This window comes from Exophiala oligosperma (genome assembly GCF_000835515.1).
Source record: "Exophiala oligosperma strain CBS 72588 unplaced genomic scaffold supercont1.9, whole genome shotgun sequence".
Classification (NCBI taxonomy): Eukaryota; Fungi; Ascomycota; class Eurotiomycetes; order Chaetothyriales; family Herpotrichiellaceae; genus Exophiala; species Exophiala oligosperma.
Window position 1 is genome coordinate 1,569,961 of NW_015622826.1, and position 25,720 is coordinate 1,595,680.

The 25,720-nt window shown below is 51.0% G+C and overlaps 8 protein-coding genes across 9 annotated transcripts; 2 read left to right on the forward strand and 6 right to left on the reverse strand.

The window, feature by feature from the left end:
* Positions 1-7,045: 7,045 nt before the first annotated feature.
* PV06_09131 (uncharacterized protein) lies at positions 7,046-9,588 on the reverse strand. Its single transcript, XM_016410547.1, has 4 exons — positions 8,589-9,588; positions 7,788-8,540; positions 7,594-7,738; positions 7,046-7,539 (listed from the first exon to the last, which is right to left on the reverse strand). The coding sequence occupies exons 1-4, from the start codon at positions 8,931-8,933 to the stop codon at positions 7,340-7,342; spliced, it is 1,443 nt and encodes a 480-aa protein (XP_016259569.1). The 5' UTR covers positions 8,934-9,588; the 3' UTR covers positions 7,046-7,339.
* Positions 9,589-9,971: 383 nt separating this feature from the next.
* Positions 9,972-11,807, forward strand: PV06_09132 (uncharacterized protein). Its single transcript, XM_016410548.1, has one exon. The coding sequence runs from the start codon at positions 10,147-10,149 to the stop codon at positions 11,284-11,286; it is 1,140 nt and encodes a 379-aa protein (XP_016259570.1). The 5' UTR covers positions 9,972-10,146; the 3' UTR covers positions 11,287-11,807.
* A 71-nt stretch (positions 11,808-11,878) lies between these two features.
* On the reverse strand, positions 11,879-15,777 carry PV06_09133 (uncharacterized protein). The gene is made up of 3 exons (XM_016410549.1): positions 15,349-15,777; positions 15,269-15,301; positions 11,879-15,220 (listed from the first exon to the last, which is right to left on the reverse strand). Exons 1-3 carry the CDS (start codon positions 15,525-15,527, stop codon positions 12,199-12,201), a joined length of 3,234 nt encoding a protein of 1,077 aa, XP_016259571.1. The 5' UTR covers positions 15,528-15,777; the 3' UTR covers positions 11,879-12,198.
* A 224-nt stretch (positions 15,778-16,001) lies between these two features.
* Positions 16,002-17,537, forward strand: PV06_09134 (uncharacterized protein). The gene is made up of 2 exons (XM_016410550.1): positions 16,002-16,598; positions 16,652-17,537. Exons 1-2 carry the CDS (start codon positions 16,070-16,072, stop codon positions 17,371-17,373), a joined length of 1,251 nt encoding a protein of 416 aa, XP_016259572.1. The 5' UTR covers positions 16,002-16,069; the 3' UTR covers positions 17,374-17,537.
* Positions 16,593-18,533, reverse strand: PV06_09135 (signal peptidase I). The gene is made up of 2 exons (XM_016410551.1): positions 18,234-18,533; positions 16,593-18,088 (listed from the first exon to the last, which is right to left on the reverse strand). Exons 1-2 carry the CDS (start codon positions 18,387-18,389, stop codon positions 17,582-17,584), a joined length of 663 nt encoding a protein of 220 aa, XP_016259573.1. The 5' UTR covers positions 18,390-18,533; the 3' UTR covers positions 16,593-17,581.
* Positions 18,534-18,714: 181 nt separating this feature from the next.
* Positions 18,715-21,205, reverse strand: PV06_09136. Of its 2 annotated transcripts, XM_016410552.1 has the most exons (3): positions 21,173-21,205; positions 21,105-21,121; positions 18,715-21,055 (listed from the first exon to the last, which is right to left on the reverse strand). In XM_016410552.1, exons 1-3 carry the CDS (start codon positions 21,180-21,182, stop codon positions 19,406-19,408), a joined length of 1,677 nt encoding a protein of 558 aa, XP_016259574.1. In that variant the 5' UTR covers positions 21,183-21,205; the 3' UTR covers positions 18,715-19,405. The 2 variants fall into 2 exon arrangements, with proteins under 2 accessions (XP_016259574.1, XP_016259575.1); XM_016410553.1 differs by having other exon boundaries at positions 21,105-21,205.
* A 230-nt stretch (positions 21,206-21,435) lies between these two features.
* PV06_09137 (uncharacterized protein) lies at positions 21,436-22,624 on the reverse strand (the record flags this gene model as incomplete). Its single annotated transcript, XM_016410554.1, has 2 exons — positions 22,252-22,624; positions 21,436-22,179 (listed from the first exon to the last, which is right to left on the reverse strand). Exons 1-2 carry the CDS (start codon positions 22,378-22,380, stop codon positions 21,436-21,438), a joined length of 873 nt encoding a protein of 290 aa, XP_016259576.1. The 5' UTR covers positions 22,381-22,624.
* Positions 22,625-22,857: 233 nt separating this feature from the next.
* Positions 22,858-25,020, reverse strand: PV06_09138 (uncharacterized protein). The gene is made up of 2 exons (XM_016410555.1): positions 24,691-25,020; positions 22,858-24,615 (listed from the first exon to the last, which is right to left on the reverse strand). Exons 1-2 carry the CDS (start codon positions 24,725-24,727, stop codon positions 22,967-22,969), a joined length of 1,686 nt encoding a protein of 561 aa, XP_016259577.1. The 5' UTR covers positions 24,728-25,020; the 3' UTR covers positions 22,858-22,966.
* Between the last annotated feature and the right edge of the window lie 700 nt (positions 25,021-25,720).

Genomic DNA, 25,720 nt, shown 5'->3' on the forward strand with positions numbered 1-25,720 from the left:
ATCACAGAGCGGTTGTATGAGAAATGGTTTTGGTCAGGCCGGTTGTGGCGGGGTCGCAACTACAAAGTTGGCACCGCCAACAAACACGACTTGAACAGCTGCAAAAGCGGTCGTGGCGGCGAAGACCTCGTATCGATGACCTTGTGCTGCAAAGCTCATGGTCAGGGAGAACAGCGCGCTCAGCGCGACAATGACCAGCAACCGGACCAGCATGTTCTGAATATAGTAAAGGATGACGATGGAGGTTGATGGAATAATAGATGAGAGCACAGTACAGGCGATATTCCCTATGGCCACGAAAAGACCGTCGTTATAGAAGTATCGTGGCCCGAGAATATCATCATCCTTCTTCTGATGTATGCGGTGGCCCAACTTGCGGTGGTAAACTGGTATCAAGGTGTTGCCGACCCAGGCCGCGAAACGATCAGTCCGCCTGTTCACTGCCATAAGGTCTTTTGCGTGTTGAGGGTCCCATGCTCTGGCCTCAGCATCGGAATGCTTCTTGATAAAATTTTGGCCTCCCCTTTCGCCTTCTAACCACGTGCGCAGGAAATCAATGTCGCACCGATCGGGCTCGGGCAGTTTGAGGACATTAGACGCCTGTCCGACAAATCGATCTTGTCAGTGGTCAGCAGACACTTGCATCTCTGGCAAAGGTTCGACGTCATCTGCAAGGAAAAGCAGTGATGGACAATGTGTGTCCCAACGTACAATATCTCAGAAGCTTCCCCTCGACATCCTCAATCAATTCTTTCCGGAAGCTCCGCCCCCCTCGGGCAATCGATTCATTGGCTTTTGCCCAAGACTTTGCATGATCTTGCTGTACGGGATCGTTTGACTCGGCTGCCTTGAGATACTCGAGATCGTCGTCAAGTTCAAGGAGTTCGGCCTGGAGATGAAGCAACACCTGCGCCGCCAGGGGCCCGAAGCGGCGAAGGACGACGAGATCAGGGTTTGTCCCCAGGAGAGTTGAGAGTTCATCATAGCCTGCCATGTTCGGGGTGGCTCAGACTAGATGCAGCTCGGACTGAGAGCATAGCATGGCAAAAAAGAGAAAGACCACACAAGATGGCGGGGAAGTCGTTGTCGCTGGAAACATACGTCCAGGTGGAAAGGCCAACACAGAGTCAAGCCCCTGGATGCTGCACCTGGTCCAGATTGGACAGCTGGGCCTGGGCAAAAGGGGCAGACAGCGAGGCAAACCTGGAATCATTCACATTGGTCTTCATGGCCTCATGACGAAATGAACCAGAATTGCCTCGCGAGGCGTCTAGCCTACTGCAACAGCTGGACGCCATGGAGCCTCGAGGCAAGATCCAATTATGCGCGCCCATTTATGTGTCAAGGATGGGCATCTGTCTCAGATAGAGGAGCACCTATTAATACCTTGCAAATCGAGATGCACAGGTCGACCCCCACAACATCACAATCTCTTAACGTTCCTTGTACGCGGGGTTCTAAGATGTCGAGGACGGAGTACATGTGGTTGAGCTTCCCACTCGACAATTCACTCCATCGTAGATAGTGATGGAGCAGCCCTAAAAAGCACATATTCATGCAGAAGAGTTTGCCATGTGGACTACTTTGTCCGGCCTATCATCACGGACCTTTCCCGACCTATTGTATCTACCATCTTCGCTTCTGAGTTCTTTTTTTGCCGTGCGATACTGGAGTCGCCGAAGGGAGCTACTTTGGTGGCTTTGGACTTCTACCCCCGCTACCCCCTTCATCCTGAAGTGCGGCTTTTTCCACGTTTTCCATGCAGGGAGTGACCCGCTTGATCTACTGCTTCCAGTCGTCTGTTGGCTGGTGGTGTCTTCCTCCAGGTACGTTCCACATATCGAGGCCCACGCTCATGCACTCGACCACCACCAAATATCATGCATTTTATGACGCTGTCTGTCCTAGGACTCCCCCTTAGATCAATAACATAAACCGGGACGATATTCTCTTACGGCTTCTATCTGATCCTCTGACCATCTGCCACCGACAAACTGCCAATAGCCCTCCACCCTCTAGTTTATTGTCTTGTCGTTATCTCACGAGCCACCGCAATGACAGTTTTTTTCTTTCGCTCCGTCGTCATCGAGTGAACCTCCAGAGCTGGTCCATGTGATATTCAGCATCGGGCACCTTCTCGACTGAAACAGAGCCTCGTCGTGACTCGCCCCCCACCACTCACCAGGCTTGAAATTGTTTCCAGGTAATCCTCAGCCTTGGACGAATTCGACGACATCCGTCATGTCATCCCAAGGGGGCTCGACTAGCCGTGGGGTGCAATCTGAATCCCGTGCGAGGCAGACGACAAAGCTTCGGTGGGAACAGGTTCTGCAATTTCTCAAGGTGTGATTCTGTGGACCTCAATCCTCGGCCTCCTGTCCATCTGTGGATTGTTAACACCTGATGTGACAGCTCAAATCACGCAGCAAGGCACGCTCGCGAGCCGAAGGCCCTGACGTCAAACAAGCCACGAGGGACACTGGTGCCCATCAGCATCAGTCGAATCCAACACCTGCGACACCCGAGACCGCAGACGTCCAAACTCATGCCTCCATGGGCCGGTACGCTGCCGTGGACAGCGCATCGAACCATAACCCCGAGCCTTCACAAGCCACCTCACGATTGAGAACGTCAGCACACAATCTGTTGACAGAGTCGTGGACGAGTATCTGCCATATGGGGATAGCTGAGGCGCGGGAGTTGGATCAGTTCTTGAACAGGATCGAGAACGGATACCACCGGGAGCGTTTGACGAGCCTTACCGCCATCGGGTTCAATGACCACGTTGAGCAAGCCTCCTGTGCATTTTTCGACGGCGGTTCAGACGACAACACGATCGAAGTGAGCGTCATGAACAGACTCGGGATACCCTGGACCCGGATCGAGAATTCTCACGTGAGCCTTCGTCCACGGATGGGCCTCTGTCAGTATGATGGCAGGCCGATCCCTGTCCTCGGCTTTGGCGCCATCCAATGGTCTTTCCGGAATTTCCCTGGCTTCCTCTTCACGACTCCAGTGAAGGTGGTCGGAGATGGCTACGGCCAGGAGATCTTGTTCGGCCATGGCTTTAGGCGAGATCTGCGCAACGCCATCAACGAAGTAAAGGATGCTGACGAGAACGGGTCGAGGCGTTATCACAGGATATCTCCTCAAATGCCTGTCACTCAGGTCAGGCGTCTGTTATGCAGAACTCCTCAACATTAGATTCGCAGATGTCGCCACACGTGGGTTTATTGCAACCACTCACAGAATCATTGCATTAATCTGTCCTGGCCGTCCACGGGCACATCCTTTTCTCCTTTCCCCGATAGTCAACCAATAGAAACAACATCCAACAAGCCGGTTCAACCCATCATCGCCACCCTCAAATATTCTCGTCATCATCGATACATGAACAGCAGTCATCAGCCGTGCGTAACGAGGTTGAATGAGGGAGTTACGGAGTATTTGGATCGGAAAAAAAAGTACAGCGACACCTTCCCCAGAGCCGGGCCCCTCTCCCGCCTCTCCCCCATCCTCTCCACCCCACCCCCCCTCACAATGTCCATTCTTGGAGGAGGCGCAGTCTCCCATTCAAAAACCACCGTCTAAGCCGAAGCCATCATTTTTGTTCCCAGCAAAGGTAAAAGGTATGCACCAGGTGTAAGGAGTTCGTTCAAAACCATTTTTCAAAAGAATAAGGGAAAAGGAAAAGGAAAAGGAATCTGTGGAGTAGTTCTGTGACGAGTGCGATACAAGGTATTATTGGGGGTTAACACCGTTCCAGGCAAGACGCATGTTACAAGTTGGACAAACTCCGTCGTAACTCGTAGTACGTGTCATGTTTTCACTTTAGATAATTATACAGAATATACGATTATATGTACCTGATTTATGTTCTTGGTGATTCGTCACCGAGTTTTTGTATAGAGTAACTCGTGAAAAGGGTATTTTGCGGAATGTACAATCTCTACCGTAACAATTGACTGTCTCATGTGTGCCGGGGTTTGAGCCTCCTTGATGCATGTACCTCAAATGCGGTGCTCAAACTGAGGCTGGATCGTTTCTTATTCTTGAGACTAGATCGAGTACGAAGTGCATTGAATTGGTACCATCTTTGATTCCGCCATCTCTGACATATGCCTCAAATACTGTATGCTAGCTCCCTAGGTCCCTGGCTATACCGTGCCACTCACTACCTGGGAAGACACTGACGATGCCGCATCTTGTCCTGGGACGACGTACTCTACCGCCCTCTACTGCCAGCGCTCATCATCTGAGATTCCAACTCCAGCATCTCTTCGTACGAAAAATCATCGCCAAACTCGTCCTCTTCGACAGGTGTCTTCGCAGTACTCTTGACACTAGCTTTCTTCGCAAAAAAGGTAGGTTCCACACCGGTTGTCTTGAATGGCTTCTCCAACGTCGTATGACCCGACAGTTTGGAATAGAACTGCAGCACTTTGGCGTGTACCATGACTTTCCGCTCATCAAATCGAAGCACCTGTAGACCTTCCTTACTTCTTGCGCGACTGAGAGCGACGTAGGCTTGTCCTTTTTCAAAGACTTTCCCCAGATCAACCTTCACCCGGCTCAAAGTTTGCCCTTGGGCTTTGTGAATCGACAAGGCCCACGCGAGGATCAGAGGAACCTGCACTCGCTTGGCCAGGACTTCTCCCTGTTGAGACTCAGTCTTCCATTCATCGGGTGCACAGAGCATGCTCCGGGACGTGCCATCTGGTAGGTTGAACCGAACCATTGGCCACAGTCTTCCCGAGGCCACATTGCCACCTTGACTTTTCAGGCGAGCAGCCTGGATCTTCTCACGGGCAGCCGCTTTGTCTTCGGGATGCTCTCCATCATCAGGTTCATGTGCCAGTAGGAACGTTGGCTCGTCTTCCTTATAAGCGAAAAAGGTGCCTTCGTCCATGAAAGATTGAACAATGCCTAGGGAACCGTTGACCAACTGAGAATCAATGTTCTTGATAAGCATAACTTGAGCACCTTTCTTCAGCTCGAGAACTTCTGGAGCAATAAAGTTTGCGAGAAGATTCTTTCGCACATTGAGATCTTGTACGCCGGAATCGACTGCATTGAAAGTCATGATTTGACCAGAAAGTTTTCGCATGCGGTTCTGATTGGCATTTTCGACTTCTTCGCGACGTGGGTATCTAATCTTGTGAGTGAAAGTCAAACAAGTTGGAAATATCGTTACTTACAGTTCAGTAGCCTCGAGTTCATCCCGAAAGTTGAGTGGCCTCGACAACGATTTGAACTCGCGAATTGTAGCGGGGCTCATCTTCCCGAGCCGCATCTCGTTGAGCATCCTTGCAAAGTTCTCATCCTTTTGTCGAAACACGTGGGTGAGAAGAATCGTATGTTGAATGCAGGTGTTCCATGTCACGGCATCAAACACAAACTTGGCTGTGGAATTCTTGTCTGGGACAGGGGGGAGTTGGAAGAAATCTCCAGTGACAACCAACTGTATCCCGCCAAAAGGTCGACCATTGTTGCGAATCGTCCGAGCTACTTGCTCGAGTTTGTCAAACAGTTGACCATCAACCATAGAGATCTCATCGATGATAAGTATTTTTGTTCTCAGCCATTTTTGACGTGATTTCTGATTCCGTTTAACCTTTTTGACAAGTTCAGGTGCAGGCTCTTTTCCGAGTCCGATGCCTGACCAACTGTGAAGTGTCTGGCCTTCCAGGATACACGAAGCAAGACCCGTGGAAGCGGTAATGGCGTAACGGTCGGGCTCCTTGCGGTATTTGTGCTTCAGTTGGGAAATGATTGCCCTCATAAGAACCGACTTTCCCGTACCGGCAGAACCAGTGAAAAATACACTTTTCCCTTCCTCCATTACAGCCTTCATAACAGCCTTTTGTTCGTCCGAGAGAAATGGCTCTGGTAATCGTTCAAGTGGAAGCTTTTGACCATCTGTAGGTTTCATAAAAGACTGAAGTGTCCTACCCGAAGATGTCGTTGGTCGTGACACTGGCGTGCTAGACCGCTGACGAGCTGCGGGTGCTTGCTGCAGCATGGCTGACATGGCTGAAGTCACGTTGTGCGATGGATCCCGAAACTTCTTCTGGTGTGCTGCAGCTGATCTGTCAGAGTATCTGTCAAGCTCTTGTTCCTTGTCTGTGGTCAACCGTTCCCTCGAAGTTCTTGTATAACTACTTGCATTCGTGTCTGTTGGGAAAGATGAAACGTTTCTCGCATCGGCGGAAGTAAAGCTAGCCGGCAGAACACGTCTTTTCGTCGGCCTGACTGGAGAAGGAGGCTCTTCGACTCTTGTGGCTGCATTTGGTTTGTTGTAATGTGACGGAGGAGATGAAGACCATGGTACCGGGGCGCTGCTGGGAGGCTGACCGGTGGAGTTGTTCGACAACGGAGGGAGTGTAGGATATGACTCGCAATCCAAATTATCAAGTGAGGGATAAGAGATGCTAGAGTGCTTCTGTGGGCTCGTAAGGTCTACGTAGGTGACCTCAGGGGGAGTGTTCTCGTCATCAAAAGAGTTTTGTTGAGATAACGAGGCCAGTCTGCTTGTATAGCTTAGGCTTCGGTCAAGTTTGCGTTTCAACTGGCTGTTTCCAGGCTCTCGTGCAGTGTTTGCGACAGTATTGTTTACCCGCAGAGGTGACTGCCTCTTGTCCGATTGTGCATTCGAATCATATTGTCTTGTCGCTCGCTGAAACATGATGGCATGAATGAATCTCTTTGGCGATCTTAACGCACCATTCGGAGAACGTAGGAGGACGGTGGCCGGAGAAAGGTGCATGAAAGGAAGAGGCCACTGAGGAAAGAGCGGACAGCGTCGGGGAGATGGGAACAAACAGCAGGTAAGAAGTACTCGTACTCGTAGACTATTCGTGCAGGACTGGGACAATCAACGTAACGCGTAGAGCGCGTCGCGAGGTGGCGCTTAGTGAAAAATATTAGTGTCTTGGCACAATGCAAGGCTGCACAAGGCTATCGAGCTCAGACTCCGTCCTCAAATCGTACTCGCATGAACCCTGCACTTTCGGAGAATCCTAGGTAATCATCAATATTATGGAAGGGAAAATTGGATTGATACGCTATACGACATGTGAGTCAACCTTCTATTCTTACATCTGCGAGGCAGTTCAACCAGTGCATTTGGAAACAAGTATAACGCTTTTGATATGGGTATCCTGCTAAGCACCAATGCCCGTGACTTACTCACGACAACACCAACAACACATCTGCTCGCTTGATTCACCCCGTCTAATGGCTCATGAAAGTTGGTGAGATGTCGTAATCTGAACAGAACGCTCATAGCAAAGATCAATCTGGTTTAAGATCCATAACGTTGCTCCTACGCTGTCACAAACTATGCCTGATATCCTGGAAAATTGTTACCAAACGATGGAGGAGGCTGCTGGAACATTCCTGCAGGTGCACCTTGACCACGACCGTATCCTCCAGCCGAAGGCGGAACTGGTCCTTGTCCGAAGGCTGATTGGGGAGATTGAGTATAAGGGCTAGCATGATTGTTCGAATCCCATTGGCCGCGTCCTCCTGGGCTGGGTCCTAGAGATATGTCAGCTCAAGTCTGCATGGACAACCTAAGGAGTGTATCAGTACCCTGAGGGGTCATGGGACCTGGTCCACCATACTGGGGGAAATACGGCGAGGCTGGGTTGTAGCCGCCAGGAGTTGTCGCAGAACCAATGGATGTTTGTGGTGAATACGTGTCGAATTGGCCGGTCGGAGGACGATCTTTGCCCCACTAGACAACGTTAGATATCTTGCTGCAAGGCCTTGACGCCTATACTTACAGAGCATTTCAAAGGTCGCCCGTTGACATTGTAACCCGAAAGCTGGCAAATGGCCATGGCGGCATTCTCGTGCGTATCCATCTTGATGAAAGCGAAGCCTCGGTCAGACTGAAACCTAGTCTCAACAACGTAACCAAAGTTTTGGAACAATGGAATGAGGTCGGCCTGTGTGGTGTACGGTGTAAGATTGCCAACATAGCATGTCGTCTGCCAGCTCGGAGTTTGGTTGACCACCATCTCATATGACTGGACGCCTTGAGTAGGGAAATGGTGGTGCCCGAAAGGAGTGGTTGGAGTCATACCCATGGCGGCCATAGCCTGTTGCTGCGAGATTGATGGCTGCCCTTTCTGGTTGGCCCAGTTGCACCGAATAGCTCTACTACCCAGCCATTCACCATCCATCGACGCGAGGGCCTTCTCGGCATCTTGCCTCTCCCGGAAAGCAACGAAACCGTAGCCTCGAGTGCGACCGGTCTTCATGTCCCACATGACCCGTGCTTCCGAAACAGAACCAAAAGCAGAGAATGCTTGCAAAAGAACTTCATCATTGACTTCGTTACTCAGGTCACCCACGAAAATATGGAAGTGGTTCGAGGTATCCTCCTTGTTGGATGTGTTGGATTGGTACGCCCAATTGACGCGGATCTCGCCTTGATGAACTCGTCGACCGTTGAGTGTAGACATGGCTCGCTCAGCAGCACCCGGATCATCGTATTCGACAAAGCCGTAGTTGAGGCCTTTCGTGTTGAACTGCTGTTTCAGGTTAGTCGTTAGTAACTGCCATTGGAGTATCATACTCACATTCTTGTCTGGAATGATCTTGACGCTGACAACATGTCCAGTTGTCTCAAAGATCTGCTTCAAGACGTCTTCCGTCACACGAGGATCCAAACCACCCACATAGAGAGCCCTCTTGTTTGGTTCAGGCGCAGCTCTTCGAACCATTCCTCCGGACGAAGGCGACATGGCACCGCCAGGTGTTGCAGGGGTCGGGACAGGGTTGTTATTCTGGGGAATGACGACCGGGGGAAGCGCAGGCGGCCCCATTGGAGCGCCGGTGTGACCGTTGCTGCCAGGAGGAGCATCGTACCCAGGAGCGCCAACGGTTGATGGCGGGGGTGGCAGAACCGAAGCGTTTTCCGACATATTCGAGGATTATAATTCTTCTGACAGTTGAAAAGATAATAGACAAGACTCGCGGGAAAAGTTGTCGAATGAAACGATTATATGGGAGCAGCTCAGGTCGAGTATACTTCGCTTGTCGAGGTACTCGTATTGCGGGGGGAGGTGGAGTCGCAACCAAAGGAAATTCTCGCTGAAGAACGTCGAAGACAAGTCGCTATCAGATGAAGAGCCAACCCAGAGAGGAGCGCCAAAAACGGTGGACAAGTAGGAGATGCTTGGACAACGCAGAAGTCTGGGAAAAGAGGAGAAGGAAGTAAGTGTGTTTAGGGGTGTTCTGAGGTGGTCGTGGTACGCTGATGGCAGGTCGTCAAAGCGGTCGCGCCGAGATGAGAACGGTAGGCAGGCAGCACGGCGGCGGCTGAAACTCGAGAAAAGTGCGCAGCAAAGCAAATCAGAGCAGATTTCAAGGTCGAGGAGATGATGACTTTAGGAAAAGTGAAGAGAGATAAGAAATCGCTCAGATTCTTTTCCCAACGCCCAAACTTGCAATGCACGAATTCCAAGCGACTGGACAAAGATGAGAGGAAGAAAGGAAGAACAACAAGCTGGTTGGAGGAAGATAGGATGAGAAAAAGTGTCTGAAGAAGAAGAGGAGGAGCGAGAAAAGTAGATAGTTACAGTAAAACATGGTGGAAGTTGGAGCAGATAAGGTGTGATGTGACTTGTCAGAACGGCTGCAGGCGCAGCAGCAGTCGCCGTTAAGCTTGTTCGGGACTCGCGTGCTTGTTTTAGGCTTCTGCTTGAGCCCTGGTGGCCCCCCCAGCCTTGGTGAGGTTGGTGCGTCTAGAGGCAACTCCCCACTGTAGCCGCCGCCTATAAGACGCCCGGGGAGGTCAATCATGGCCCCTGCTCGCTGCATCCCGCGCCTAGTAAGCCTACCTGGACCCCTTGTGTGGCACCCAAAGGCCCTTTCCATTCATTCTCCTTGTCTCGTCTCCCACTTCGGGTCCGTTGGTTCGACCCACCATCCCCGTCCATCATCACGAACTTGACACTGACACTTTTTCCATGGCCGTCCATCGTGGTCAAAGCCAAAGAGCTTAATCAAACTGCAGTTGAGAGGCATGTTGTCTCCCCTCCGGTGATCGATTCTTTCTTTCCGCACCGCACCACCATTACTCTCGCCCTTTTCCCGACCGCCTCCCCCCATCTCCTCGCTTATGCCGTCGTCACCATGGCTGCGACGAAACCCGCGTACGATCCGTTGCGCATCGTCGAAGGCATGTTCAACGGGTCCGTCACGCGCATCGCGTATGCCATGAAAGACCCTGTCAACTATGCGCAATCTACACGAGCGGTCCTCGTCGAAACCGCGAAGAAATTCCAAGATGCGCTTGACGACTGCGAAGTACAAATCCTCGACGCCAAGTGGTACTTAGAAAATAAGCTGGCCCAAAACCGAGCGCGTCGAGAAGCAAAAGCAAAAGAAGACAGCGCAGCCACTGCGAAGAGAAAACGTGACGAAGTCGAGGGCACGCAGGAAAAGACACAGGAGGCTGAACAAGAGACGGCGTCCAAGCGCATCAAAACAGCCGAACCAGACGCAGCTGCGCAGACACAACCACAACCTCCTCCTTCTAAACCAAAAGAATCTCCGCCCAAACCCTCGAAAACCCCTACGAAAGCCCAGACGTCTCCCAAGACAGCGAAAAAGACCGCTCCAGCCAAGCAGGCCGAGAAACAGCCCGCTTCGACCAAGCCTGACAAGAAAAAGTCCCAGTCTCCTTCTATACCGGTCAAGGTGCCAGAGAAACCATTCGAGAACCCTCCTCCACCAGTACCTGAACCCAAGCCAACGCTCCTCAATTTTGACGACTTCCCCAAAGCCACTCCGCAGGATATGTCTGCTGGCGGAAATGATGATTTCAACTTTACATCCATGTTCGGTGAACCGTCGGCGGACATGATTAACAACCCCGGCAACGACATAAACTTTGACATGAACAATCTCGGGGACGGGTTCGACGCCTCTGTGGCCCAAGATTCCTCCTTGACGTCCCTGCTTCCAGGCCTAGAGTCGTATGCAAACCAGGCGGGTGATGATACCTTCAACATGCCCCCAGCGGACAACGGCATGTCAGGCACCGCACCAGCCGACATCACTCAACCGGCACAACTCAATCCGAACGACTTCAGTCTTCCAGCTCTCGGACCCAACGAGTTCGACGAGCTCCTCAACTCAAGCGACATGAATTTTGATGACGCCGTCAATTTCGACAGCACCGGTATGATGAATATGGACAACATGGACAATATGGATAACATGGAGAATATGGAGAACATGGACCTCGATTTCGACAGCATGTTCGCCTGAAACTATTATAGATTGGCTTCCGGGTGCTTATAGTATTGTACAAGTTTGAGCAGATGCGTCCTTATGGGGTTTGTCCTTGTGTCAGTGCACATGTGCCAGGTTCGCCAACAAACAACTCTGGCTCTACGGCCTACGGTACGAATGCATTTGGTGGATTTTTGAACATTGCGGGATGAAGACAGAAAAGGAAAGGAGTCCAAGGGGGACATTTGTACATTGTACTGCGTTGGGATATCTACCTACATTGAAGCGCAGGCGTTGACGGATTTGGGGGGATCGTGCGTGCATCTATCCCATGATGATGTTATCCGAGACACGGTGGTTATGGTGTTTTGGGTCTTGCTTTGGCTTTTGTTTTCTCTTCAAGATACCCTCAACATTTTTAGCATAGGTACTGACCTCTGCGCACACACGAAGATCTTGGTTATTGTACTGGGGACGGTAGCAGCAGTAGCAGCAGTGAAGCGGACAAAAAGTACTCCGGATATTACATGTACAACAAGAATGACATTGCCGTGACCAAATGAAAGATTTAGTATAACCGGACGAACTCGATCGATCAAGGACCTGCCTACCTTTAACAAGACCTGTACTCGGCTTCGTTACGTGTATGATTTTCTTCTACTGATCTAACAGTCCTGGAAAGTAATTCAAGTAATGGAACGAAAAAACCGCCACCGCCCAAGATCCCACCGGCCCCCCAAAAGATTGGCATCACTACATCGTCCCTCGTAAAATGGCCCCTTTTAGAAAAAGGCATAGCCTCGGGGTTGGAGGGTTTTTTTTGTAATAGGAAAAACCCCCCCAACCGTCTTGTAACATCCCAAAAGAAATCCCAAAACGTACGTACATCGTGAAGAAAAGCACACACCCAAACCTAGTGTTGGACGCGGCTTTTCTCCTGTTCTCCCTTCAATCGGCCTTGCCCTTGCCGTTTGGGAGAGAACTGGTACTCGTGTCCGTCGACGACGAGACGTGCAGACTGAAATCCACCTCGCCGACGAGCTCCTTCACCTTGCCCAGCACGGCGGCCGTCTCCTGCATGATCAGGACGCTCGCGATCTCCAGGACGGCAAAGGCCGCGTAGCAGGGTTCGTTGATGTGCTGCACGTTCAGGATGGCCGGGTCGATGCGGGCCAGCTGGTCGGCCAGGTGGATGGGCGGGGGCACGCGCACGTACGGCGGCAGGGGTTGCGCGTTGGACACGCTCGCGGCCACCAGGCAGATTGTGCTGGTGAGTTCGTGGCTCGTGACGCTCGCGTTGGCCGTCAGCCGCCGAAAGTCCGTCAGCCACTCGCTCTCGGTGTACCGGTTTGGCGTGCGGCCCATGGCGTGTCCCTGGTCGGCATTCTTGTCCGTCCTTCCCCCTTGGTCGTCTTCGTCGCTCGTTTTTGGATCCGGCCGCGTGACAAACGCCTGGCTGGAGTAGTTGATGAGCGACATGTAGTTGAACAAACTCTGCAGGTGGGCAATGAGCTCGTCGTACGTCTGTTTGGGGAACTTGCCGCCAAACGTCGGCTCGTAGACCGTGAAAGCCGAATGCTCCCTCAGTCGATTCATCATGCCCAGCATCTTGCCGAAACACTGGACGCGCGCCTTGTCGAGCTTGCGCATGGGGCTCTTCTTGTCGGCGTCGTTGGCGCGGGCCCCGAGCCGCAGCTTCATTTCCACCGTGCTGTGCGTACATGCGTAGTAGTTACCTAGCAGGTACAGGGTGGCGCCGAGGTCCTTGCGCAACGTGGCGTGCGCGGTGACCGGGTAGGGCAGGTAGGTCCATATGAATGCCACTGTCAGCCCAATCACGACGGTGGCAAGTCTGTACGGTGCGAGGACGTAGATGTGGTAGTATACCTGGCCGTTGGAAGTCAGTAGTTTTGTGCCAATCTTCAAGTCCTGAAGTTCGTAGCCCACGATCAGAACCAGGGTCACGATCGAAATGATACCCGTGATGAGGTACTTGGGCTTTTTGAGGACCACATAGAATCCGCATACAAAGGCAAGGTAGAGCAGTGGTATGATGGCGGCTGGTTTCTGGTCACCCATGTACCATATGGCGATCGACACGACCATGGCGATGACGGTGCCAGCGATACGGAGCAAAAAGCCTTGTACACCCGCGCCGGCAGTGGGGCCCATGGAGATAGCAACCATGATGACAGCCCATATGCCTCGCTGCTGGAGGTAGAAGTTATGTGTAGGCCTGAGATAGCCAAGAATGGCTAAAGAGATACTGGCGACAGCGGCGCGGAATCCATATGACGAAGCATCGGAGCCTAGGAAGCGCGGGATGACACGTAGATGGTTGGTGATGTGCTGATACAGGTTCGTCGGGGGCAAGTGCTCTGGGTCTTTACGTCCAGAAAGCGATTCACCAGGGTAGATGATGATTCCGGTAGCTTCGCCGTCGGGTAAAGCTGGTTCAGAGTCCTCCTGCATGAACATGTGCTGGTATAATTTCTTGATCCGTCTCCATCCTGGAAAGATGAGGCGCTTTTTACTCATGGTCCCATCCTGGACTTTGGAATCGGCGAAAACGGCCAGGTCTAGGATGGACAGGCAGACTGAGTAGAGGAGGTATTCGAGGTAGAGAATCAAATAGAGTTGCTGGTGGTTGTGTTTGCTGCGTATGGTTTCGTCAAGGGAATTGGCGTTCTTGAAGTTGTATTGAGCGGACGGATCCTCCCAGAATTTGGCAGGGACATCGATTCCTTTCTTCTCACACCACCTACGCATCGTGCCTTCGCGATGTTCTTCGAATAGTTTTATCTCAGCCTTCAGGTGCTCGGTGAAGTTGGGATCGCCCGGTCCAGGTGGTGCGTCTGCATTCTTTTCCGGGTCATGTGCTTTGGGAATTTTGGGGCGTGGCGCAAGCTCGAGGACATACTGCACATGTGCAATACCATCAGACAGGCTCTCTTTGACCCTGCTGAAAGGTCCCCGGGACATGGCCACCACTTCATGCCATTCATCTGCTTCAAGTCGATGGATAGCATCGACGAGACTAGCATCTTCGATCAGATCTTCTCCTTCCTCCTTGTGTCGTCTGACGGATTGCAAGATATCTGCGAATGTGGACAAGCCAGCAACTGGAAGGAAGATCTGCTGTAGACGCGCCCATATCATAGCAAAGTCTTCGGCACGTAATTTTCCAAATCCAATTTCTTTCTTTGCGAAGCCAATCTCGATCTTTAACATTCCAAACAGTTTCGAGGTCTCTTGGAGAGTCGTCTTGAGTTTGGCGGACGTTGCTTGAGCTTGCTGAGCAAATGCAGCAGAGTCAGCAGTCTGTTTTGCTATGCCGTTTTTCCCATTAGCCAAGGTCACCTCTTGCTGGTAATTGGTGATTTGCTGAAGATAAGAGTTATGGATGTTTATGCAAGCTTTCAAGAGGTTCAAGACACCAGCCATTTGCTTCCGACAGATCTTCCTCGATGACACGGGTATTATGAAGATTGACACTCCTGTAGACAATGCAAACCCGGTCAAAAAAGTCTTTATTAATCTCTTGACAAACGCCATCCCGACCGCCATTGTCGGAAACGATGGGGCATATGTCGAAGCGATGACAGAGAAGATGGTGTACTGAATGCACACAACCATCAACTGGGGTCGAGCTGCTCGTAAAGTGTTTGCGAGCCATAAGTTGAAGAATAGCCAGGCCACGGCGGTGGCGTTCGCTGCCGAGCTGAAGCTTAGCGTCTCTTGACTACCAGATGTGCCTTGTCTAGAAGCTCGAGATTTCGATTCTCGTGCAGATATGGTACATCGGATTGTCAGCAGTGCAATGGCAGCTCCCAGGCAGACGGCAAAAATCGCAACGAAGAGGTTCTGGAAGAACTTCGCCCGAGGAAGAATCGGTAGCGTGAGGATGGTCATTATTGCCGCAAGGTATCCAAGCGTTGTATATTCTCGAGCCCAGGCATCGCTTTCGTATCTAAGCCACATAAGAATTCGTAGCAACGAAAACAATAGAGTATCTTACGCTGCTAGTGCGATGGTGGGCGCAACTGCTCCTCTGCAGAAACAATCAGTTACATTCGTCAGGAGTTGAGAGCTTCTCACTTTAGCATCATCAGAAATGTTGGCAGGTCAAGTCCAGCTTTAGTGCATAGTCGTTTGAAGAGGCCAGGTCTCCTGGGGGTAGGCTCTGGCACGTTCTCGTCTGGACCGGCAGCATATTGTTGTTGCTCATCTCTAGCACCTCCCTCTTCCTGCATCGAAGCCTCAGAGTCACGCTCCATTCTGGTGAGTTTTTGGGCCTGCAGCGCTGGTCTGAGTGACTTCTGGAGGAAACAGATAATACGAGAAGCGTTTTTGGACGTTTACATAAGGTGCCGGTAGATTGGTGTTACCTTGATTACGCAGGGGGCGTCAATTCATGCGGCATGTTACAGGAGCATCGTACATAACTGTACCGACGGTACGGCCAAAGTGTGAGATCCAGCTATAAGGCAAGGCGTTTTCCTGCTCGGGTCAAGGCTCATCACAGCGACGAATGAAGGGTGAATCCAGTGAGTTTGTTGTTTGAAATGGCTTTGTGCTTCTGCTGACATGAGTGCTGAGTAACCACCTCCTCCTGTTTCGGACTAGTCTACGGAGATTGGTGCGCAACATCGGTACATCGGCATTAGCGCTTCCATTGACCGATGCCAAGATTGACCTCGAGTGCTGCGAGCTTGGAAACTTTTTGTCGCTTGGGTCCATGGAATAGTGTCCGAAGACCGAGAGGACTCGTACATTGCACGCTGCGTTGCAGGAGTCACTCATCTTCCTCCATCATACCATGGCTCCTTCACGGGCTCCCAGTGCCCTTCTTCTGCATTCCCTGCGATCGCTAGCCGTGGAAAAATCATCATGCGGTGCGGCCGTTCGCGCCCTTTCGACCACGAGTCCCGTGCTTCAGGAAGCCGAAGTCCAACGACCCTCGTTCTACCAGAATCCCGACCCTGCCACCGTCTTCGTGCCACGACTGGAGCGCAAGCTTATGAAAGCCGGCAACCCACCTATCGGGTCCCGAAGACGACGCGCAGCTTTGGCACAATCGCCCGGCATTCCATTTGATCAACTTCCATACCAATGTTTCCAGGAAGCCCGCAAAATCCTGATCGAGGACAGAGCAGAAAAATTGAAAAAGATTGAGACGGAAAGAGCTCGCATTGCTCGACTCGAAGAAGCCGATCCAGCGACGTTCCGGGGTGGCGAAGTCTACAAACAAAAGAGATTGAAGAGCATGCGTGCAGAACTAGAAGAGCTCAAGATCTTGGCCGATATAAATGACCCTAACGTGAAAAGAAGATTCGAAGATGGCAAAGGTGAGATAATCTCAAGCTAGATCTCAAAGAGCTACATTGACAATTTAAAACAGGAGACATGAATAAACCCATCTACAGATACCTAGCCGAGCGAAAATGGCGAGAATACCCCCGGAAGATTCTGGTCCAACGCATTACCCAGATGAATGTTGTACCAGATGTGATCCCAACATGTGATCCGATCTTGGACATCAAGATTGCATTTGGCAGAAAGTCTGTTCCACCCGGCGAATTCGTGCGATCAGACATCAGCGAGAACGCCTGCCAGTTGACTCTGCAAACCTTTGAACGAGGTGAGAAGTTGGTCAGCATTGCTGTGGTCGACCCAGACGTCCCCAACTTGGAGACCGACAGCTTCGACTCGAGATGCCACTTCTTGGCTACCAATGTTCCCATCTCTGTGACCGAACCTTTGGTCGACCTCGCCAAACTGTCCGCCGATAATCAAGTCCTCCTACCTTGGCTGCCGCCTCACGCTCAGAAAGGTAGCCCATACCACCGATTATCTATCGTCATCTGGCAACAAAAGGACAACATCCCCATCGACCTGGAAGTTGCCAAGAGCAAGGTCCAAAGGGAGGGTTTCTCTGCTCGCAGCTTTATGAGTCGACACCTGTTGACACCCATCAGCGCATCCTTGTTCCGGACACAATGGGATGAAAACATGGCTGGCGTCATGCAAAGAGCCGGGCTCGAGGGTGCTGATGTCGAGCTCAAGAGGAAGAAGGTTGAGCCTTTGCCGTATAAGAGGCGTAATCCTCCTAGCTTCAGGTAGAGTTGGTTCGTGGTGGAGCTTCTGGAGGCGCCTTATTACCCGAAGCAAGCAAGCAAGCGATCCTCCATCACCTGTATCCATAGCCGTGGCTGTATCTGTAACCGTACTCTGTACCTTTACCTGTACACTGTACTCTGTACAAATCTCATTTATTTCACTTTCCCTCTCTGATCTTGTTCTTGTTCTTGTTTTGTCTTTGTTCTTTGCATCACGTCTCCTCTTCTTCTCGCAGGACTGGTTGGAAACCCGTCCCCCTCATGTCTCTCCAACTGAACCACCCGTCCCCGTTGTACAGACATTTCCCTAGTATGAGTGCCATTGGTAAAGGTCCATAGAACCTAGAGTCCCTGCTATAAGCCAGATTGTCACCTGCCACCCACACATGACCTTCCGGGACTTGGATCATCGTTGGCTCTGGAGGAGGGCTCGTGCCCGTGTTCGTCTTCTTGCTTGTACTGGTCTCGGTCGCCCGCGTGGTGGCATCTCCTCCAATTCCTGCCCCTCCAACCGTGGGACTTTGGGCGGGATCATACACTACATAGTCCCCAGGCATACCAATCACTCGCTTGATGGCCATGCCTCGCAGGAACACTGGGTTTTCGAAAATAATAACGTCACCGGCCTTGATGTTTCGACCGTGTCGGTGTCGTCGTGAGTAAACCGTCAAGCTCGTGCTGGTGGGCATGGTAGGGAACATTGATGGACCGTCACTGTTCTGTTTTGTACTTTTATTAGTATAGAGTAAACTGGGGGGAACCCTCAAAGATGGAAGCATGGCCGAGCTCTTTTTTTTTCTTTGATTCATCTTTCTGGTTGTATGTCGCATGTCGCATGTTCGAGTTTGAGGTACAGGAACTTACACCGATAGCTATCAAGTGATGAGATATAAGAGCAAAGGTGGAGTATGATGCTATCCCTGCCAGGGCAATGTTGAGGAGGATCTCAGTGGGTGTACGTGGGCGTCGCAACGATGTGGTGGTGCCCGCGGAGCGCAAACCAGCAAAGATGCGAGACATGGCCACCAACTCTTTTTTCTTTATCTCGAGGGTCTCTGGCGAGGAGGTTATGACTGAAATCGTGTCAGGCGTTTAGTTTGAGGTATAAAAGGGATCATCGTTGAAAACCACAAGCTGGGTCGGTAGAAGTTGGTAGGTGGTGGTATGGGTTGTTATTAGGGAAATGTTGTCGGCGCAGACACGGAATATACGAATAAATGGTCCGACGTTCTGCCGGGAAGCCTTTGTCCAGATGTGTCCAGAAAAAAAGCAACTGGCTATGGAAGACTCTGATATTCGACATTCGAGAGAAATGGAGAACGATACAATTCAATAGTAACTACCTCTTCCTAGTACGAGTATGGTCCGTTGTCCCAACCGAGACTCATAAGTAGTGCCAATTAGATATCTGATGCTCCATCCCTGTTGACCATCTGCCCTACTTCCCCAGCGGACTCTCTATGTGGGAGACTTCTTCGATCTCATCCACGAATATCTGAAGATATGTTCATTCCAACTTCCAGACTCATTCTGATACGGTCCGTTTATGGGATATCCTTGCGAGCGGTAGCAGATGCAAGCCCCCGAAACCACAGAACGGACAGCTGACATTAAGGTCTTCGATGTCGTTGTACTTTAATACGCTCCCGCTTTCTTCGAGAGTCTAGTCCCCAGCGGAAGACCGGAAACATCAGAAGACGTGCTAGTGCCAAAGTCATGGCTTTTCTGTTGGCATAAAACCAAATAGCCGAATTGAGAGTATTTGGTCTCCTTGTCGGGCATGACTATATCGATGATGGGAACCAAGTTCCTAGATGCCAAAAGCAAGAGTCGGCGTTGGTTCGAGGCAGACGATGTAGATATGATCGATTTGCTGGTGGTAGTAGCATCATGCGGTATAAGTTCACCACGTATCGAGTTTCTGGCCGAAATCATCACTCGTCAAGATGCTCGAGTGGCTCTTTCCGCCAGGCTGCTTGTATAGGCATCTTCCTAGCACCTCCCAGCTCATTGAACAAAGTGACATTCGGTTGTGATCACCAGCCGTCGAAATTCCCAAATCCACCTCCGCCGCCTTTGTTCTTCTTTCGGACTGGTTCCTCTGGCTCGTCAACAAACTCGACAATCTCATCTTCTTCCACTTCATGTTGCCCATTCTTCATCGCAGCCTTGAGGTACTTGCCAACTCCACCTCCAGAATCCTTCTCAATCGTCCCGTCGTTCCTGATCCTCTTTCCTGTCCAGGTTGTGCGATCATCCGCCTTCCGTTCTTCCTTCTCCTTGTCACTCCTTTCTTTTTCGGCCTTGTTCTTCCAAAACTCCTCAAACGGGTCGATCAGGACGACCGCTTCAATGATCTTGATCTCCTCCTTTGGACGATCATTTGCGTCCACCGGCGTTTCCTCCAACCGCTTCAGCACAGCCATACTCGTCCCATCGTCTCCCACAACACGACCAAATATCGTATGTTTTCTGTCTAAATGGCTTGTCGCTCTGTACGTGATGAAGAATTGACTGCTATTCGTGTTCTTTCCCTTGTTCGCCATGGACAGTACACCGCGTGTATCGTGCTTCAATGGACCCTCAAACTCATCCTCAAAATTCTTACCCCAAATGCTTGTTCCACCCCGGCCAGTGCCGGTCGGGTCGCCGCACTGAATCATGAAATTTCGGATGTTACGGTGGAAGACGATACCATTGTAATATCCCTTTTGAGCGAGACGGATGAAATTCCAAACTGCTTTGGGCGCATGCTCCGGGTACAATTCGATACTGAGGTCCCCAACGGACGTTGCTAATCGGACAAAGCCCTTCTCTTTGACTCGGCCGCGCTTCAGGAGATATTCTTCATCAGACATCAAGGCCAGTGCGGCTGACGTATGAGGCGTCATGCCTGTGGAAGTTAGTGATGCAGCGGCAAGACCAGTAGTGTGTCCTGTAGCGTTGTATGGTGTCGGCTTATAAGTGGATGCCGTGGCAGTCTTCTTCGTACTCGTGGAGAGTTGAGATTTGTCCTTGCTAGTGGCTGATTGAGCATTGGCGCGTTCTGCTCTGGCTTTGGCAACTGCTTCCTTTGCTTTCATAATCTTGAGGTCTGCAGCACTGCCCAGTGAAGCCGTGTTGATGGTCGCTTCTTCCTTCGGTATGCCAGAGTCTTCGCCTTCTTTCAGATACTTGAACGAGCTGAGATTCCGGGATTCGATGTTTTGCGGGTCTTGAAGGGTTATGATGTCTGCGCGGGAAAAGTCTTCGTCGGAGACTAGATCCTTCCACATTTTTGGTTTGATATTGAGTCTTTCCACCGTATCATATGCAAAGACATTGGCCGAGTCGCCATGTCTGATTGCAACAATATGGGTGTTGTCCGTAAACACTTTATAAGTGACTGGGTCGACAAACTCGTTGCTGTCATTCTTTGCAAAGTCAAGTTTGATCAATTCCTGCTGCTTCAGAGATTTGCCATCGGTAGGATTCGTATCGTGTTTCAGCAACCACCGTATTATATTCTCATGGTCAAATATGATGCCGTTCGCCGTGCAGACCGGAGTTGTGAAAGGCTGGAGGCTCAAGGCACAGAAGTTGAAAGGGAGTCTCTTGAAGGCCGCATGGCCGCTGGTATCGGCACGAACGCCTGCACCAGCTGAAGCCGAGTATGCATCAGAGGAAGACCATTCGGAGTGGGTGATCTGCGAGTTGTCAGTTCCGGCCACGAACGAGAGAGAGCGGTGCATGTACGTAGAGTTTATCGGTTCCTAATGAAGCCAGTCAGCATACTGGAACAGAACACAAAGAGGCGAGCTGACCTTTGCCCATGGTTCTTTCTTCGCACTCTGGCCCTTGGTGTTTGTCTTGCGACTTCTTGCTGCTCGTCACAAGGCCTCGAAAATGCGATATGGGTCGGCTGAACTTCGGCGTTACTTTTTTCCACAGCCTTGTCTTTGATCAGGCTGGCAAATCGACGGCCACCGCAACGGAACAACCACAGCATCTGAAGTCGTTGATTTCCAGGTTCTAGCACTCTAGTCTATGTCTATCGACGGTCTTGATACATGCACTCGTCCACGGGTCATCTATCTCTAGGATAGCCCAAATACCTGAAATACTCGGCATTCCATATCTCCTTTTCCGCCTCACTGATAACCCACACCATGCCGATGATGGCAGCAGCATTTGCACCTGCACCTTTCTCGAGCCCGCAACGCCGTCTGGGTATTAGGCACATCCACTCTCTCACAAGGATGACATTGTAAGCCGGTCCGCCGCCATGCTTGGCGTGACAGTCCTCAACCGCCTTGTGCAACTTTCCATAAGCCTCCACGAGGACTGCTTCGTCGACTTTCGACGGAAGTCGTAGAACAAAGTGCTGATGTGGGACATTTCCAATGTCACTTGTGACCTCTATCGTAGAGGTAGCTTTGCTGGGAAACAGAGGGAACCCCATTTCACGTTCATCAGGATAATGCCACAGTTGCATGTGCTTGTGGCCTTGACTAGACCCTGCCTCATAGCCACAGTTGAAGATCATCATGTGCCTCTTCTCAAAGTGCATCAACAATGACCAGGCGGCGGACAAGTCGCTAGCATCGAGGCTGTCAGACTGTCGAGCAAAACGGCGTGTTATGAGGAGCAGACTGGGTCGATACACACAATACTTATTCAGTAGGAGTAAGTGAGAAGGACCAACCTCTGATAGTACAAAATCGGGATCGGGATTTAGGAAAGGATTGTTTCCTCTGCCGGTCTTCCGCTCAGGCGCATCGTGGGCAGTGATGGGCTTGCGTAGTAGATGAGGTACTAGACGGAAATCAAACTGTGCTCCAAGATATCAAGTTAGGATCTGATAGCAGTAGAGCACTCCGAACATGCATTATCTGCAACATACCTTGAAGCCCTCATCTTCTTTCGTATCTGTGGTAGAAGGCTCGTAGATGATTTCGCCTTTTGTTACCAACTCATCAAACTTCGAGATCACCCTTTCCTCAAGGCTTGGGGACAATATAATAGCACTCATTGTGCTGTCAATGGTTCCGTTCGGCGAAGTCTTGTGCTGTGCAATCCAGTGAGTCGCCTTCAACCTTCTGTTTCAGTTGACTGGGCGAATATTTGTTATCTGACACCTCGGAATGTGAGATTTTGTCGTGGCGTCATTCATTCAGGGGTCGCAGATCATCTGGTCATCGCTTCGGTGTAACATAGGTACTTTTCAACAGTATATTTCGAAGAGCCTAAAGGGGCTATGATCAGGGCTCATCGTCACTCCTCTCGTTCGGCTAGGATGGATCTGACGGCGTAGTGAGAAGAAATGTTTGAGGGGTGTTGGGTGGATCCAGGCATAATCGCTTTCAGCCACATCTCGTCCACAAGCTGGTGACAGCTACAACTTGCCAGCGGCCTTCATCACACCGACAATCACCAGTAGCAAAACGAGATTTATAATCTGATAGCTCTCTAAACTCATTCACCAAATTCAACAGTTCACCCAGCTAGAGACGCTCTTATATTCTGCTCTTATACAGAGCTTTCGGTATGGGCAGCATGCTACACTAATGTTGTTATTCATTATTCACACTCGACTTTTATCGTCGACGCGGCTCAGCTTATGCATGTCCTGTCTTCCACTCATCGATGAGCCCGACATAATCCTCCGGTCCATAAGGGTCGAACATGTCGGCCATTTTACCTCGCTTTCGATGCGACTCTAGGTTGACATCTCTTAGCAGCATATCGACATAAGGGACAGCATCGAAGACGAAGTCAGGGAAACATGGGCCATAACCGATAGGATATCTCCATCGGCCAAACTGACTATGTAGGACTGTCTCCCATTTGATGTCGTCTTCTGAACTGGGGAGCCTGTCCAACTTGCCGTCGAAAAAGGCTGAAATCCAGAGTGCCTGAACGGTAGCCACAATTGAAGTGGTGATTGACGATGACATGCCGACAAAGGCAAGGTTACGCTTGGGCACCATTGCTGGCGGTACCATGAATCTGTACATGCGAAGTGGCTGGTTCATTCGCTCAGCCAATTTCTCCTGGAGTTGATTCGTTCTTTCCGGCTGCGTCTTCAGACTCGGGAATCGCTCCAGAATTTCGTGGTCAGCTTGCTTGGTCAAGGCCTCTAGGTCTGCGGGCGAATGATGTTGCCCTACTTCAGCCTCGCTGCCCTTGATGAATTCGACAGATGGTTCTTTTCTCCATCCTGTCGCCAACACTGCCACGTCAGCCTTGAGCTTTTGCCCCGAGGCCAGGTTGATAGATTCTGGTCCAACACCAGTAATCTCATCAATGTTGACCCTAATTCTGCCCTCCCTAACGAGGTCAAAGAAACTTGTCGGGTAGTTGTGGATGCTCAAGGAGCTCCCAATGTAGAAGGCCGGATCCCACGGCTTCAGCTTCTTCAACTCCGGATGCGAGTCATACTTGTTGAGAGAAATGACATCGCCACCAAGAATCTTCCAAAAAGTACTGACAATACCTCGGCCAATAAGGGTCCCATGCAGAAAGTGTCGAATGCTGGAATAGCCATCTTCATCCCCCCAGACGCAGGGGCTCAGCCAGGTCAAGAAGCGAGTATGCACGAGTTTTTCCAGCCACTTCTTGAGAGGCGTAACGTAGGGTGGAGCCATCCATACTGGACCATGTCCTGATTTCCGGATTACCATGTCTACTTGAGCCCCAGCCTTTGCATAGGCATACGCTACGTCCCAAGCGGACTTTGCGCCTCCGACGACCACGACATTTTTCGCTTCCTTCAAGGTATCGGCCTTGCCTGCAAAATCTCTGACGTGGAAGATCTGACCCTTGAAATCCTGAGCGCCGGGCAATTTTGGTACGTAAGGCTCGGAAGTCAATCCGGTGGCGATTATCAGCTTTTTGGTCTGGAAGACTTTATTCTCAGCCGATGAAGTTCTTAGGAGCCAGTCACCATCTTCCGAAGGTTCTGCAGACGTGACCCTCGTATTGAACTGGATACGCTCATACACACCAAACTTCTTGGCATAGTCTGTGAGGTATTGGTGCAGAACAGTTCCTGGAATATGCTGGCCAGATTTCACACCATAGGTAGCCTCGTCCATGCGGAAATCGGGATACTCGTAAGTGCCCAACATGTTATTCGATTTGAGACCAGGATACAGGCGGTCTTCTGCCCAAACGCCCCCCAGCGAAGAATTGGTCTCGAGTACAGCCACATTGTCACGAGGGTGCAGCTCAGTGTAAGTTTTGGCGGCAGCTAGACCATACCAGCCTTGACAAGATTACATTACCATGTCAGTATTGGGACCTTGTAAGGCAAGGGTCGTTCAGTCAAAGGTGCACGTACCAGTTCCCACAACGATAAGGTCGAATGCCTCGCTCATGATGGCCAGCCTGTCTCAAAGGGAACGATCAATCCGGAGTACCTGGGGTGTTTACAACTCCGAAGTTTGCAAAGACTGCTGCCAATCTGCTCACCCTGAAAGATTTCAAGCCAGAGGCAGCTGGAAAAAGACTCGAGTCGTCACACTTTTCTTAGAGATAGATCATCAACTGCAAGATATGCAAGGGAATCGCTCTATCGGGTAAATGCGGTATATGGCGTTCGCCCGTTGCCCTTGGCCCACGAAGCTTACGACCCAGTCAGCCAGGATTAGCTGAGATGAGCCAGGATGATGCCTGCAATCAGAGTAACTTTCAAGTAAAACAAGTTGGAACCAGCTAGAGCCCAAGGTTTACAGTAGTACTCCGTACAGTAGGCAGCTTCTCTTGGGACCAAGCTAATAAATGAGAGGAAGTTGCGGGCGAGAGAGGGTGGCCGAGGTTTCACAGAACGGACACCCCGTTCCCACTTTCCCAGGCTATTGTTTGTGCCATGTGAGAAAACCGAGTTCTCTATCCGTCAGAGGCGTTCCTCTGGCCTGAAGGAGGCTCACTAGGCCTGTCTCCGGGCTCTGGACCTCACTAAATACCTGGTGGCGCCCGGGGCCGCTAAACGTAAAAATGTCTACTACTGTACGGAGTAGGTATTGTAAAGTACTTATCAGCACTGCCGATCCACTGGGGCTCACAAGCTGGAGGGCCCATCTTCCTGCAGCACCGAACTCTTTCACGGGCTATCCACTTCTATTCTGTACTGAGGACTACATACACACGATTCGAAAAGAAGCTGCCAAGCTCAAGACAGATGCCTCGAGCGACTGGGGTGAGCAGATTCGCCAGTGAGCCTGCATGGTAGCGGGTTGGTGTGAAGTATCCGATGCATATCCGATCTTTCTTGAATTCTCTCCATTTGCCACTTGATAGGCCGGTCTCGATGTCTGGGATGTCAGGTACGGCTCCTGCTCTGATCATTCGTTCGATTAACGAAGCCTCAC

Coding starts and splice junctions, on each gene's coding strand:
- PV06_09138 (XM_016410555.1), bottom strand. CDS start 24,727: ATGAGCGAGGCATTCGACCTTATCGTTGTGGGAACTG. Junction 24,616..24,690: donor CCTTATCGTTGTGGGAACTG/GTACGTGCACCT, acceptor AATCTTGTCAAG/GCTGGTATGGTCTAGCTGCC.
- PV06_09132 (XM_016410548.1), top strand. CDS start 10,147: ATGGCTGCGACGAAACCCGCGTACGATCCGTTGCGCATCGTCGAAGGC.
- PV06_09134 (XM_016410550.1), top strand. CDS start 16,070: ATGGCTCCTTCACGGGCTCCCAGTGCCCTTCTTCTGCATTCCCTGCGA. Junction 16,599..16,651: donor AAGATTCGAAGATGGCAAAG/GTGAGATAATCT, acceptor AATTTAAAACAG/GAGACATGAATAAACCCATC.
- PV06_09133 (XM_016410549.1), bottom strand. CDS start 15,527: ATGGAGCGTGACTCTGAGGCTTCGATGCAGGAAGAGGGAGGTGCTAGA. Junction 15,302..15,348: donor ACATTTCTGATGATGCTAAA/GTGAGAAGCTCT, acceptor TTGTTTCTGCAG/AGGAGCAGTTGCGCCCACCA. Junction 15,221..15,268: donor CCCACCATCGCACTAGCAGC/GTAAGATACTCT, acceptor TATGTGGCTTAG/ATACGAAAGCGATGCCTGGG.
- PV06_09131 (XM_016410547.1), bottom strand. CDS start 8,933: ATGTCGGAAAACGCTTCGGTTCTGCCACCCCCGCCATCAACCGTTGGC. Junction 8,541..8,588: donor AGATCATTCCAGACAAGAAT/GTGAGTATGATA, acceptor AACCTGAAACAG/CAGTTCAACACGAAAGGCCT. Junction 7,739..7,787: donor GGCGACCTTTGAAATGCTCT/GTAAGTATAGGC, acceptor AACGTTGTCTAG/TGGGGCAAAGATCGTCCTCC.
- PV06_09135 (XM_016410551.1), bottom strand. CDS start 18,389: ATGTCTCGCATCTTTGCTGGTTTGCGCTCCGCGGGCACCACCACATCG. Junction 18,089..18,233: donor ATCACTTGATAGCTATCGGT/GTAAGTTCCTGT, acceptor AGTACAAAACAG/AACAGTGACGGTCCATCAAT.